The sequence below is a fragment of the Petromyzon marinus genome, unplaced genomic scaffold, assembly GCF_048934315.1.
Source record: "Petromyzon marinus isolate PM22_M1 ecotype Great Lakes invasive population unplaced genomic scaffold, UKy_Petmar_22M1.pri1.0 PM_G_Scaffold_4, whole genome shotgun sequence".
In the NCBI taxonomy this organism is placed as follows: domain Eukaryota; kingdom Metazoa; phylum Chordata; class Hyperoartia; order Petromyzontiformes; family Petromyzontidae; genus Petromyzon; species Petromyzon marinus.
In genome coordinates, this window is record NW_027422983.1 from 740,099 (window position 1) to 755,524 (window position 15,426).

At 48.0% G+C, this 15,426-nt stretch overlaps 1 protein-coding gene across 1 annotated transcript; it reads left to right on the forward strand.

Moving 5' to 3' along the window:
• The first annotated feature begins 321 nt into the window (after nt 1-321).
• On the forward strand, nt 322-13,823 carry LOC142916542 (uncharacterized). Its single transcript, XM_076061663.1, has 2 exons — nt 322-1,723; nt 13,775-13,823. The coding sequence occupies exons 1-2, from the start codon at nt 330-332 to the stop codon at nt 13,821-13,823; spliced, it is 1,443 nt and encodes a 480-aa protein (XP_075917778.1). The 5' UTR covers nt 322-329.
• Nucleotides 13,824-15,426: the final 1,603 nt, after the last annotated feature.

Consider the following 15,426-nt stretch of genomic DNA (forward strand, 5'->3'; position numbering starts at 1 on the left):
CGAACCCGGCGACCCGAGTTCGATTCCCGCTCACGGCCACCACCGGCGACGATTATTTGAACCGCTTCTGGGCCTCCCCTAGGTCGACTCAGCCTCAAACGAGTAACTGCTGTGGTGTGTGAACATCGTCACTGGGGAGACAAAGGCGGCCGGACGTGGTTAATCCAAGTCCCGGGCGAAGCCGGGTAGCACAGCTAGTCATGAATACATGAATGAATATAGACGTGTAAGTCACGTGTGACTGTATATATTTATTCCTCCATGGCTCGATACTGACGTGTAGATGGTGTGGATATTCTTATTTTCTGTCTGCAGCTGACGCTGGTCTGATGGAGCAAAGGCCCTCAGCACAGCAGCTCGGTACGACAAGTCAACAATGCGACCGGCGTGCATACAGCACGGATCGGACTGGAAATTTGACACAGCACCAGAGAACTCACACAGGAGAGAAACCCTTTAAGTGCACTGTGTGTGACAAAGCATTTGCATGGCCATCAGTTCTTGAGACCCACCAGAGAACACACACGGGAGAGAAACCCTTCAAGTGCACTGTGTGTGGGAAGGCATTTTCACAGTCATCTGCTCTTAAAATTCACCAGAGAACACACACGGGAGAGAAACCCTTCATGTGCATTGTGTGTGGGAAGACATTTTCAGATTCATCTGCTCTTAAAACACACCAGAGAACACACACGGGAGAGAAACCTTTCAAGTGCAGTGTGTGTGGGAAGACATTTTCAGATTCATTTGCTCTTAAAACACACCAGAGAACACACACGGGAGAGAAACCCTTCAAGTGCAGTGTGTGTGGGAAGGCATTTTCAGATTCATCTACTCGTAAAATACACCAGAGAACACACATGGGAGAGAAACCCTTCAGGTGCAGTGTGTGTCGGAAGACATTTTCAGATTCATCTGCTCTTAAAACACACCAGAGAACACACTCAGGAGAGAAACCCTTCAAGTGCAGTGTGTGTGGAAAGACATTTTCAGATTCATCTGCTCTTAAAACACACCAGAGAACACACTCAGGAGAGAAACCCTTCAAGTGCAGTGTGTGTGGAAAGGCATTTTCAGATTCATCTCATCTTCAAAGACACCAGAGAACACACACGGGAGAGAAACCCTTCAAGTGCAGTGTGTGTGGGAAGACATTTTCAGATTCATCTGCTCTTAAAACACACCAGAGAACACACACGGGAGAGAAACCCTTCAAGTGCAGTGTGTGTGGGAAGACATTTTCAGATTCATCTGCTCTTAAAACACACCAGAGAACACACACGGGAGAGAAACCCTTCAAGTGCACTGTGTGTGGGAAGGCATTTGCACAGTCATCTGCTCTTAAAAAACACCAGAGAACACACACGGGAGAGAAACCCTTCAAGTGCAGTGTGTGTGGGAAGACATTTTCAGATTCATCTGCTCTTAAAACACACCAGAGAACACACACGGGAGAGAAACCCTTCAAGTGCACTGTATGTGGGAAGGCATTTGTACAGTCATTTGCTCTTAAAACACACCAGAGAACACACACTGGAGAGAAACCCTTCAGGTGCAGTGTGTGTGGGAAGACATTTTCAGATTCATCTACTCTTAAAAAACACCAGAGAACACACACGGGAGAGAAACCCTTCAAGTGCAGTGTGTGTGGGAAGGCATTTTCACAGTCATCAAATCTTCAAGTACACCAGAGAACACAGAAGCATCAGAAGATCCACAAGGAGTGCAGTCTGAAATCAGCTTGTGAAAGTCAAAGTGCCGCAATGAGCCCATCCCTCATGAAACACGAACCGGAAGAAAATCCCAGCTTGGACACTTTTAAAGGTATCGAGGTGAAATGTGAAGAGGTGATGGTGAAATGTGAAGAAGTGATGGTGAAGATTGAAGAAGTGATGGTGAAGAGTGAAGAAGTGATGGTGAAGAGCGAAGAAGTGATGGTGAAGAGTGAAGAAGTGATGGTGAAGAGCGAAGAAGTGATGGTGAAATGTGAAGAAGTGATGGTGAAGAGTGAAGAAGTGAAGGTGAAATGTGAAGAAGTGATGGTGAAGAGCGCAGAAGTGAAGGTAAAATGTGAAGATGAAGATTCAACTCCAAAATGGGACCTTCACATCGATGGAGGCAACGTGAAGCAGGAGGAGAATTCTGACTGTGAGGCAGAGCGAGGCAACTCCCAGCAGTTTGTGCAAGTGGAGGTGTGGGTGGACTTCCTAGACCAGGGGTCGGGAACCTTTTTGACTAAGAGAGCCATGAAAGCAAAAAATTTGGAAATTTATTTCAGTGAGAGCCATATAATATATTTTAAAAGTGAATTCAACTAAATGTCAGTATAATAAGCCTCTGAATTTATTCTTTTAAATAATGTTGTTATAACACTCACCATTAATGCGACTTCTGGTGCTGCATGGATTTGCTGATGTCTTTGTAGTCGGGTTGGTACTTTGTAGTCGGGTTGGTACTTGGTGAGGTTAAGCTTCATGCAAGCGTTGAGGCTTTCATCCGTTAAACGTGATCGTAGGTTGGACTTGATGTTTTTAAGATGTGAGAATGACTGCTCACATGCATACGTAGATCCAAACATGGTCAATACAGCAATACTCACACGCTGCAGTGTGTGGTATGTGACAGGAAGCGCGTTCCAAGTTTTGAGAATCAGCTGGTCTTCGGGTTGGAGTTTTTTCATTTCTGTCCACATGTGCTTGCTCGCCAACTCCGCTTTCTGTCGTGTGATTCTTTCCAAATCTTCATTCAGTGACTTGAACTTATTCACCCACATGTCTGAGGCCTTCAGGTCAGCCACTTCTGCTTCAAAATCTCTGACGGAGACACCAGGGATGTAATTCAGGTCGGCTGTGTTCAGTGAACACTCGTTTGGATGGGTGATGAACTTAAAAAGACGAGTGTGCTCACGAAATTCTCCAAAGCGTGCTTTGAAGGACTGTAGGAGACTGGATGTGCAGCCAGCTAGCTGGTGGAGATCAAGGTTTTGAATGGGCTCACTTGCTGTGCATGCATCTTTAAATTGGCTCAGTTTTTCAAAATGTAGTAAACGACCTGTTTCAAGATCCGTGATGAAAAGCTCCAGCTTGTTTTCAAAAGCAAATACAGCTTGTTGAAGGGATAACACTGTATTTCCAATGCCTTGCATTTTCACGTTGAGCTGGTTCAGATGTTCAGTCAGATCTACGAGATAGTAAAACTTGAGGAGCCACTCGGTGTCGGCTAGCTCAGGATGCCCGACGCCTTTCATTTCAAGGAAAGTCCGGATTTCGTTCAGGCAAGCCGCAAAACGGCTAAGCACCTTCCCTCTTGACAACCAACGCACATTGCTGTGCAAAAGCAGACCAGGATAGTTATTTACAACTTCATCCAGCAGTGTTTTAAACTGGCGATCATTTAAGGCTCGGGCAACAATAAAGTTGATCACACGAATGACCAGCGACATCACTTCGCCAAACTGCCTGTCACACATCTGAGCACAAAGTGCCTCCTGGTGTATAATGCAATGGAAACTTAGGATGGGTCTATTTTCATGTTCACGGAGAAGCGCCACAAATCCTTTGTTTTTCCCCACCATACACGGAGCACCATCAGTACACACTGAGAGAAGTTTATCCATAGGTAGACTTTTTTCTTGAGCAAACTCCATGAAAGACTTGAATAAATCCTCACCTCTTGTGGACCCTTTTAATGGCAGAACAGCAAGACTTTCTTCGCGCAGTGTGTCACCAACAGCATATCTTGCAATCACGCTGAACTGCGACAAATGGCTCACGTCTGTTGACTCATCCAAAGCCAGAGAAAAGAACGGCGCTGCATTTATGTCCTTCACTTGCGTTTCCTCCACTTTGTTTGCCATCACGATGGTACGATCATGAACAGTTCTTGCCGACAGAGGCATGTCTTGTATCCGTTTGATTATCTTGTCTTTGTTCGGAAGATCATCAAAAAGTTCATTGGCTACATCCAGCATGAACGTTTTAGCATACTCGCCATCTGTGAATGGTTTTCCGTTCCTCACTATTGCTAAAGAACCAGCAAAGCTAGCCGAATTATAGTCACCTTGCCGGGTCCATATGCGGAGTTGCTGCTGGCTAGCTTGCATCCTGCTCAGAAGCTCTTGGCACGCTTTCTTTCTGCTGTCTCCCGCAGGGTATTTTGATGCAAAGGTAGCGTGGCGCGTGTCGAAGTGCCGCTTTACATTCGACCGTTTCAACGATGTAATTTTGTCATTGCAAATTAGACACACCGCAGAACCCGCTCTCTCCACAAAGGCGAATTCTTCGGTCCATTCGTCCTGGAATGTACGATACTCGTCGTCTTTTTTTCTTTTCGCCATCTTCTTCGTCGAAGGGTTAGCTTTGAGCTAATGACCGAGCAGACGCAGTCTCAGACTGATTCAAAAGGGGGCGTTTACCTGTTTTACCCAGCAACGGCAAACGTAGGCCAGTATCATCCAATTAAAATAATGGACAATTGCTCCTGCAGCCCTGAACAGGACATGCGCAGTGAAAAATCGATGGATGGATTAAAACAAGTGAGAATATTTTGTTTTATCTGCGAGCCATATGCAATCATCAAAAGAGCCACATCTGGCTCGCGAGCCATAGGTTCCCGACCCCTGTCCTAGACAATACAAAGTCAAGTGGAGACCCGGTAGATGTGTAAGCCAGAGACGATGTCGCTACAATAGATGCACCTTTGTCACAGGCCTTTAATGAAAAGAATGTGAAGTTGAACACTCAATTCCTAGGTTCAACCTGCAGAGTAAGAGCGAGCGGCCAGTCTTTGTGGACCTGTGGGTTGGGTAGATCTCTGACCAGGAGCGAGAGCCAATAAGCTCCCAAGCATTCACGATGTTCTAATGATAATTGCTTTTACATGGTGCTTGCTTAATCGCCTCGGCAACTCGGAGTTTCGTATCTCGTCTGAGACGCTCGAAGAGCTGCCCCTGTGTGGCACAAGGTGGTGGCCCTGCACCGGCCTGCATGTGGACAAGAGCCTGTCAGTAGGGGGCGATGATTGGTGCATCATCTCAGTTGTGTAGTTTGTCGGCAATCTTGATTCGAAGCTTTTGTGACCGCAGGAATCCACACTCTCTAGTTATTTCGGTAAAGTCACCACGTGGGTAGAAACATAACAGATCACGGCGTTTAGATCACAACACAAGCAATCGTCATCAGGTGGGACAACCACAGCAAAAAGAAGACGCTGAAGTAGGCGCCTACTTCAGCAGTTTTGTCTTCTTGCTGCTGTGGTTGTCTCACCTGATGACGATTGCTTGTGTTGCGATCTAAACTCCGTGATCTATTATTTGTAGCTAATGTTTATAATTTGCTACATTTTGACCCAGACGCCAGCATGCAATGGCCTACTCGTTTTGAGTGACACTACAATAGTACGTTGTACATACACTGTTAAGCAGGCGGTGCGTATTTTTAAAAATGCTTCTTAATACGATGTAACCTGATGCAGTATATTTCACTGCAGTAATTAAATTTTGTTCATATGCCTGTCAATAATTACGAATACTTGTCTGTGCGTATTTTAAATGTTATTCTTTATAAGGTGATGTTAATATCGAAAACTGACACATAACTGGCATGCCATAAATAGGAAATTAACTCTGCTTATTTGAATCAATGTATTCGTATATGTTGATAAACTTTTCAAGCAGATTTTGTCTCTAACGGCGACTACAGGGACCACCTGATTGTTTAAAAATGTCTTTGATTATAACTATGATTGCCTACAATTCGTCATGTGTAGCTTATTTAGACTATAATTTATTCACTACCCAAAATGAATTTACTTGAAAACATAGAGCTGATATTTGTAAGCAATGTCTTTTTTATTTATACGTTTGAAAAAAAATATTTGCATAAATTGAACTTGTTCAGATACAAGGTGAATTCACAAGGCTTTGTTAAAAATCCAATATTTCAGAATTTTGCCTTAACGGAGAATATTTTTTTAAATGTTGGTAAAAATAAAGATTCAGAAATATATATTGTGCCGTGTCTACAATTTTACTGTAAAGTGGAATTGGTAAAAAAAAATGATGGTTCAATGAGCCACTCCGTCTACGGGAAAGCTACCCATACGGATGTTTACCTGAAACCGGATTCCAACCACCATCCATCCCAGAATTCCCTCATCAAGACTCTGCACCATAGAGCCCAATACATATCCGACCAGGAACACGTAGCCAGTGAACTCAAGCACGTACACCACGCTCTTAAGGCTAATGGTTACTCCGACTACAATCCGCAAAGCTATCACTCCAACCATGAAGAAGGACCCTCTTGAGGAGCCTTTCAAAACCATCACTTTGCCCTACATTGCGGGGATCACAAAAAAGATCTCCAAAATCTTGAGTAAACACAAGATCCAGGTCCGATTCAACACATTACATAAAATCCGTGATCTGGTTCCGTCTGTAAAAGATGTGATTCCGGACATACAGTACCCTGGCGTCTACAAACTAAGTTGCCTCTGTGGTAGTAGTTACATTGGAGAAACCAAACGACATGTCTCGGACCTCATTCGTGAACAGAATGCAGACCTAAAACACGGTAGGACCAACACCTCAGCCGTGGCAGATCACTGTTATAATTCAGTAGGCTCAAATGACATTGACTTCTCCAAGACAGAGGTTCTTTGTAAGCCATCTGGCTACCATGAGAGATTCGTTCATGAGGCTATCCACATATACACAGAGACAATTGCAACCGGGAAGATGCATTCTGGCTTAGCAATCATTGGAAAGATTTGATAAACCATTTCGGGTCTTAATTGTTGTTCACGCTTACGGTGGCTTTCAGACCGCATTCCATTATTTTCGTCTCCCCCCTCCTCTATTCCGAACATAGATGGACTAGTCCTTCTAAATAAACTGTCAAATCGCTCTCTGTGGTGCTAACGTTAAAAAAAACCCGCCACTTTTTTTCAAAATTTCTTGCTGTGGTTTTCACACCTGATGATGATTGCTCGTGTTGCAGTCGAAACGTCGTGATAATTTTCTTGTTTTATATTTTTATTATTTTATTGTTTCCCTTCTACGTGGTGGTGACTTTACCGAAAGAACCAAGAATATGAATTCCTCGCAGTCACGAAAGCTTTAAATCAAAATTTATTTTTACTTTGTTAACATCTTTCACTTTCGCACGCCGCTAATTTTTTGCAACAAGAGGTTTCATTATCACAGGTTACACGTGCAGTGGGCCCAAGATGAGGCGAGACGGTTCGCTGGAGGCAACACGTTTATTCAACAAGGGAACCACAACACATCGGGGTGACGACCCCTCACAGCCGATAACCTCAGGAGGCAGTCCCTCCACACTACGGTGCCCTTACTCTGGTTCTAGCGCTAACCCTACACTGGTTATGTCTGAACCCGACCCTAGCCAGGGTCACTGGGCTCTTCGCTTCAGGGTCTTCAGGGTCTTCAGGGTAGCGCTCAAGAGTCTTCTTCAGAGCTTCAGGTGGACGAGGACCGCCAAACCCGTTCAGGGGTCCGGCTTTTATCCCTGTTCCAGGGTCTCTCCGCCCCTGGCCAAGCCTTCTGGAACTCTCTAGGGGGCCCTGGAACATCCCCCAGCCCCCCCCCCCCCTCTTGGGGTCTGGGGGCCCTGTTCGTCCCACCTGGTCTGTACACCACCCCCTGTTGACGCATGTCCGCTATTACAGGTCAGCTCCCGTGGTAATACGCATACAGCCCAACATGGCGCTACATCATCCCCCCCCCCCCCCCCTTGTAGCATCCAGGTGTCTGCTACGTTCACAGGAAGCCCTAGACGCATTCACGAATATGCTCAAGGTGCCATGTCATATGTTCGAGCGTATGGATGTCCCCGACTTATTTATTACCTTTACATGTAATCCAACTTGGCCTCAGATAAAACAAAAAAAGTAATAACTTTCATTCGGCCAGACACCCAGCCGTCGATACGACTTCACAGCCAGGGTGTTCAGACAAAAGTCAAATTCATCGAGAGCATTCACTGAGAGTCGTGTTTTTTGGAGAAACAAGATGCTGGATGTACTCAATTGAGTGGCAGAAACGAGGACTTCCACATCATAGGGGTTTCCCCTTTTTTTCTGGCAACAAAACTGAAACCTTTTGGCGTCCTCTGGTCGAGCACCAATTGGGTCGAGGCTCTCAAGAAAGCCGTCCCTTGGTGTGGACCAATCGGTTTCAAGGACAATGCCACATATATTATCATAGTGCGTGTGTTTTGTTTGCATTTTGACTGCAGGTATTGTGGTTAATGCAGTAGACATGAATCTTTGTAAAAAGGTTTCAGTTTTGTTGTATTTATATTTTGGTACTGGCAAAGGAGGTCTAATGATGTAGATGACTTGCCCACGCTCATATTTTAATCCGGCTGAAAGAAAAAAAATAATCCAATCCAAATCGATGTTATATCTGCCGAGTTTCCAAATCCAGAGGAAGACCCAAAATCTGTTTGCAGTAGTGACCGCAAATATGATTCATGGACCATGCGGAAACCTTAATGTCAATGCAGCAGCATGTATGAAGGGGACATAGAGAGCAGCAAGAAATATCCGAGACAATTTATTAAAGACACACAAACTGGAGATGATGGATATCCTCGCTATAGAAGGTGAGCTCCAGCAGACGGTGGATACACAGCAAGACTGAAGATTAGAGGCAACGCAGAAATCGAAATGGACAACAGGTGGGTTGTTCCGTATTCTCCACTTCTTTCTAAAATGTTTCAGGCGTAGATGTGTTGACCACACTCCACCTCCTCCAGTCAGTGTGTGTATCATGGTGTGTGTGTCAGTGTATGTGTCAGTGTGTGTGTGTGTCAGTGTGTGTCTGAGTGTGTGTGTGTCAGTGTATGTGTCAGTGTGTGTTTAACTCTCTGCTTTATTGACCTGGTCAAGGCCTATGATACCATCAGTAGGCCTGGGCTCTGGGTTGTTCTTCGTGCTTTTGGAGTACCTGACCCTCTGCTCACGATCATTAAGGACCTTCATGATGGTGAGCGGGCCCGGGTAAAACTACGTGGCTGGGAGTCAGAGCCATTCCCTGTACACCTTGGGGTGCGACAGAGATGTACTCTGGCTCCCACATTATTTAACATCTATTTTGACCACGTAGTTCGTGAAGCCTTCAATAGCTGTACTGGGGGAATCTCCATATGGTACAGATATAATGGGAGGCTGATCGATGCCCAGGTGCGGTCAAGGGATGGCTCCCTATTGCTCAACCACGTTATGTATGCTGATGATTTGGTAATAGCTGCTCAGTCAGAGGAGGAGTTGGAGATGCTGCTGCTGAGACTGGAGCGTGCCACTAAGAGGTGGGGCCTTACCATCAGCCCCACCAAAACTAAGCACCTGCCTGGGTATGACTGGCTCCAGTTTAACAGCAGAGGTCTCACTCCGAATCAGTCGAGCGGCAATATCTTTTCATCGGTTGCGTAACGCTGTGTGGAAGCTACCTGGTCTGTCGCTCAGCACTAAGCTTCAGGTCTTCTTGGCCACGGTCATTCCCTCCCTTCTCTACGCTTGCGAAACGTGGACCCCCCTAATGGAACATCTTTGCCAGTTAGAAACATTTAGTCTGGCCTGCCTACGATCCATCCTGGGTTTAACCAGACTGGATTGTGTGAGTTCACAAATCCTTGAAAGATCTGGGCAAGGTCCCATCAGTGAGCTCCTCCGGCGGGCAAGGCTGCGATGGCTGGGTCATGTAGCCCGCATGCCCAGCCACCGCATGCCGAAACAGCTTTTATTCGGCCGAATTGAGGGGGCTAGGCGGGCGCGGCACGGGCTAGAGAAGAGATGGAGTGATGTGGTACAGGAGGACGTGGAGCTGAGTGGACTTGCCGATGACTGGTACCAGCGGTGTCAAGATCGGCCTCTGTGGAGGAGGCTCGTGAAGGATGCTACTGGGCAGTTGGGAGGCAGTCGCCCTCCAACAACAACGGAGGGCGGAGGAGCGACGCTCAGAAAAACGAGCGGACCGCCGGGTGGCTAAAGCACAGCAGGTTGGCACAGTAGGGGGCACAGGTGGTGCATCAGCCAGTCATCTCAGTCAGTCGACCCGTGGCACCTGGGTCTGCCCCATGACCTCCTGCCAGCGGGCGTTCGACACTTCACGTGGCCTCAGGGTGCGCATAGCCTGGCACAAGCGTCGTGGTGACGTCACCGCCACTTAGTGGCGAATGGCGGTTGTTGTTGTCAGTGTGTGTGTCAGTGTGTGTGTGTCAGTGTGTGTCTGAGTGACTGAGTGTATGAGTGAGTGACTGAGTGACTGTCTGAGTGAGTGACTGAGTGTCTGAGTACGTGTCTGAGTGACTGAGTGTCTGAGTGACTGAGTGTCTGAGTGAGTGTCTGAGTGAGTGACTGAGTGAGTGACTGAGTGTCTGAGTGAGTGACTGAGCGAGTGACTGAGTGAGTGTCTGATTGAGTAACTGAGTGACTGAGTGTCCGAGCAAGCGAGTGAACCACTCCCAACGCCCTCACCCGCTGCCCTGGAGTCTCCTCACCCTCCTCCTCACCACCCTACACCTCACCACCCAGCCCCTCCTCACCACCCTACACCTCACCACCCAGCCCCTCCTCACCACCCTACACCTCACCACCCAGCCCCTCCTCACCACCCTACACCTCACCACCCAGCCCCTCCTCACCACCCTACACCTCACCACCCAGCCCCTCCTCACCACCCTACACCTCACCACCCAGCCCCTCCTCACCACACTACACCTCACCACCCAGCCCCTCCTCACCACCCTACACCTCATCTCCTCCTCCTCACCCTGCATCTCCCCTCCAGCTGGGGTATCTCAGCCATGATGTCGTCTATCTGCTTGAGAATCCAGCACTCCTCCACCCTCTTGAGACTCGCCACCCTCTCCTCCACCTCCTCCTCGTCGCCCGACTTACAGTCGCCATCATCGGCTGCACTGCGTGATCTCCGTAGTCCCCTCCTCCTCCTCCTCGTCCTCTTCTTCCTCCTCCTCCTCCTCGTCTTCCTCTCCTCCTCCTCCTCCTCGTTCTCCTCCTCCTCGTTGTCCGCCGCCTCCTCCTCGTCTCGTGCTCTGTCGACGCTCGGCTGCAGGCGGCTGGCGCGAAACTTCAGCAGCAGCCTGCGGACGCCCCCTGTAGACTCCACCACCTCCTCCTCCTTGTCGTCCCTCCGCTCCTTCACCTCGTCACCCTCCACCACCACCTCCTTCTCCTCCTTGCCCCTCCGCTCCTTCACCTCGTCACCCTCCACCACCACCTCCCCCTCCTCCTCCTCGTCGTCTCTCCGCTCCTTCACCTCGTCACCCTCCACCACCTCCTCCTCGTCCCTCCGCTCCTTCACCTCATCACCCTCCACCACCACCTCCCCCTCCTCCTCCTCGCCCCTCCGCTCCTTCGCCTCGTTACCCTCCACCACCTCCTCCGGCGATGAAGACGATGACGACGATGCGTCCGAGAACGACCAACAGCTGGACGACGATGACGACGCTCTCTGCTGCCGGTATTGTTGCTGAATTTGTCTCCGTCGCTGCCGCTGCTTCTCCAGGGCGCGACCCCGGCACCTCCCGGTGGGCGGCGGCGGCGGCTCAGCCAGCGGCCACGGCATCAGCGAGCAGAAGTGGAACGTCACCCCACGCGGGGCCGAGCGCCGCTTGCCCGCGACCGCCGCCGGCGGCGATGGAGGAGACAGAGGAGACAGAGGAGACGGAGGAGGCGGAGGAGGAGCCGGTGGCGACGGAGGAGACGGAGGAGCGCGGCAGGTAGAGGAGCCCGGGCAGGGATCGGGATTCGGTCCCACCGGGCAATCCGCCTCCGCCGCCTCCCGCCGCTTGCTTAGCGGCGACCGCCCGGCCAAAAGCTCCTCCTCTTCCTCCTCCGCCTTCATCGCCGCCTCGGCCTCCTCTTCCCCTCCTCCTCCTCTCGCTCCGCCTCCTCCTCCGCCCCTCCTGCTGCTCCCCCTCCTGCCCACGCCCTGCCACCAAAAGTCAAAGTGTCTCTTCCGCGCCGCACGCGGTCCAACCGCGGCCTCCCTGCGAATCCATTGAAATTGAGAGGAACAAGAATAACTTTAATCGCTCTGACAGCTACAGGCTTAGTGCGGCCTGGAAGCGTATTATTAAATAATACACATTACATTTTGATTTAAAGAATTACTAATCTACAACTCATTACTAATCATAACCAATGACTGATTACTAATCGATTATATAATTACAATACCCCCCCCTCCGTCTCTAATCACTGCACCTGATATGAGTTAAGTGATGACGTCACCCTGCTGCTCTATATAAAACCGGGAGCAAGCGAGGACTTTACCATTCTGGCGAATTGCCCGATGATGCTGGATGTATTTACCAGCGAAACGTCGTACTCAAACTGTAAATGTGGATTCACTCTTCAACACACCGGTGGGCTGAAGTAGTGAATTATTTGTCTTTTGTCAACGTGACACTTTTTTTGCTGATTGGCCATGTCGGGTGGTGGAGGGTTACGACACATTTATAAATAAACGCGATCTAACCCAAAAACCTTTATTATGAATATTGTTACGCTATAACCTCCGTGTTCAACAGAGTTAATAGACGTTACTGCAAACACAAACTGTACACTGTCACTGGGTAAACAGGCGGTGGCGTGTCTAGAATCACGCCTGGCCACCTTCATCTGCTTGGCATGAATGCTTCCTCACTCCACCAAGTAATTAATTGAGGATCAACGAACATAGCTGAGGCTAACTGGAGTTTGCATGTCTCTCTCCGTGGTGAGATGTTAACTACCTCACCTGGTATACAGGAAGTCGTGGGTTCGATTCCGACCCTGACGCCTGCTGTATATTTGGAGTTTGCGCGTCTCTCCGTATTGCGTTTTTGACCGATAGACATTGACACACGTATTCTTGTTTCTTTCAGTAAAGTTATGTAGATAGAAAATAACAATAATTGATAATACAATTACATTAAATAAAGACCAATTGTGTTGCGATCAAAACGACGTGAGTTTTTTGCTTTATTTACATTTATTTTTATTGTTATTTTCATTAAATTTTCTATCTACGTGACTTTACCGAAAGAACCAAGAATATTAATTCCTGCAGTCACCAAAGTTTTAAGTCAAAACATTCACACACGTTGACAAAGCCTCACCTTGTGTTGGTGTGGGCAGGTCGCTTCTGATGACAAGAGCGGTATAGCAGCTCAAGCGGGCTTGGCCTGCTAACAAAAGAAAATAAAAACTGCGTGAATATTTACAATAAAACAAAGTTACAAAGTGGCGAGCCGGGTGAAGACAAATTAAACTTAAGCGAGATAATTAAAGTGAACGCAATCAGGCGAGGGCAGGAGGCAAGGCCCCGCGTGGCTAGGCCCCGCGTTGTAAAGTTCCAACCTGGACATCGATTCCCATGCTCGCTGCTACTCAACTGACATCTCTACGAGAGAGGCTCTACCTTGGTAAACAACAACCACCACTACCACCATGAGAATTTCTCACCTCGGATTTCAGTGCAAGCGTGGATCGGCAGCCTCCTGTTACCTCGCGATGTCACGCGGGTAAGCAGGTAACGTGACGTCACTTCCGGGTAAGAGACACGCCCCTCCCATAATGAGCGGCTCTGTAACTGAATAAATGATGTTAATGTTAACTGGCCATATGTCGAGGGATAGGGCGTGGCTGCTTAACCCGACGGCTTCAACGGATACATTATGTTAATGAACCGCCGTCACTGGGCGTAGCTTTGCCCAAATAAGGATTGGCACTGGAACGATATCAACAGTGACCCCAGCGGAGGTGACGTTACGTTCAGGAGCGCGATGGACGGGTGAATAACTTGGTGACATGACGTCACTAGCGAGGTCCACCTCCCGCTGGCACTTCATGCCGATGAGGTCATGCTGAGTGGTGACGTCACAGAGCGGGGATGGAGTTTAAGTTGATTTAGATTCATTTTCCATTGCCCCCTCCCTTGGGTGCGTGAACTCAGCAACAACAACGTGGACATTATTGTGTGTACGTACACACTGTGTGTGTGTAGTGTACGTACACACACACACATTTGAGGCTGAGTCGACCTAGGGGAGGCCCAGAACCGGTTCAAATAATCGTCACTGGGTGTTGGCTGTGAGCGGGAATCAAACTCGGGTCGTTATGTTCGTAGTACAGTGCACTAACCGCTAGACTACCACCACACGTTACACACACACACGTTACACACACACACGTTACACACACACAGTACACACACAGTACACACACACACACTACACACACACACGCACGGTACACACACACACACAGTACACACGCGCACAGTACACACACACGGTACACAGACACACGGTACACACACACGCACAGTACACACACGGTACACACACACTCACGGTACACACACACACAGTACACACACGTACGCACGGCACGCCCACACTCCTTCAGTCACGTGACTAAGGTTGACGCGCCGCCCCGTCTCCCGAGGTGACCTCTTGGCTCTCTCGTCTCTCCTCGACACGTAGATTCATTTCTTACTCTACCTAGAAACGTCATTGTCTGTCTGCCTGTCTCTGTGGACGCAACTTGCGAGGAATTGTACCCACAAACTGTGGGGTTTACGTTTCAAATAAAGTGCCCAGATACCACGCGATAAGCCCCGTGGTGAGCCAGTGCTATTCCTATTTCCAATCCGTCAACATGAAAGTAGTTAAATTAACAATTTATTACTAATCTCCATATATCAAAGTCAAAGTTGTGAATGTATGTCTGTTCAAAATGTTTAGCGTACTTCCCGACACGCACCAAGCTTGAAATTTGCCATGTGAGTAATTTCCAGACTGTACACCATGCAAACATAAAAATACACTTTTGTATATTTTTTTGGGGGGGCGCGCAATGATGGATAAGCATGAAAACACCACGATACATAGGACTTACTTTGATTAGAATGTTGGAATTGATTGTGTACATGTTGCAATTGTTAAATGAGCATTTTGAGCACACTGCTGTTTTAATAAATGTTCATGATTCTGAGAATATAAGTGTAATTCTGAGCATCATAATGACCACATTGGAATTGTCATCATGAATGGGGGGTACAATTATTTTTATAACAATAGGAATGCGGTTTTGAGCATGACTATTGATATTTTGGACTCATTTATGACAATAGATTCACGATTAAATTGCGATTTTGTTTTGCTTATCAATCAGGACACTGTTAATGATGCGCATGCCCATAAATTGTTGAAATGACTAGAAATGCAAGTTGTGTATACTCTCCAACCCCATTACTCTACCTACCCATTCCCTTGACGGGCTCCGTGCCCACTTAAGCCCATGACGATGGCGGTGATGATTCCACCTCTCGCCGTAACAATCATAGCACCTCCAACTTCTGAATGCAAAGGTGCTGGTTGGTGTAACGCCAAAACA

Coding starts and splice junctions, on each gene's coding strand:
- LOC142916542 (XM_076061663.1), top strand. CDS start 330: ATGGAGCAAAGGCCCTCAGCACAGCAGCTCGGTACGACAAGTCAACAA. Junction 1,724..13,774: donor CATCAGAAGATCCACAAGGA/GTGCAGTCTGAA, acceptor CGATATCAACAG/TGACCCCAGCGGAGGTGACG.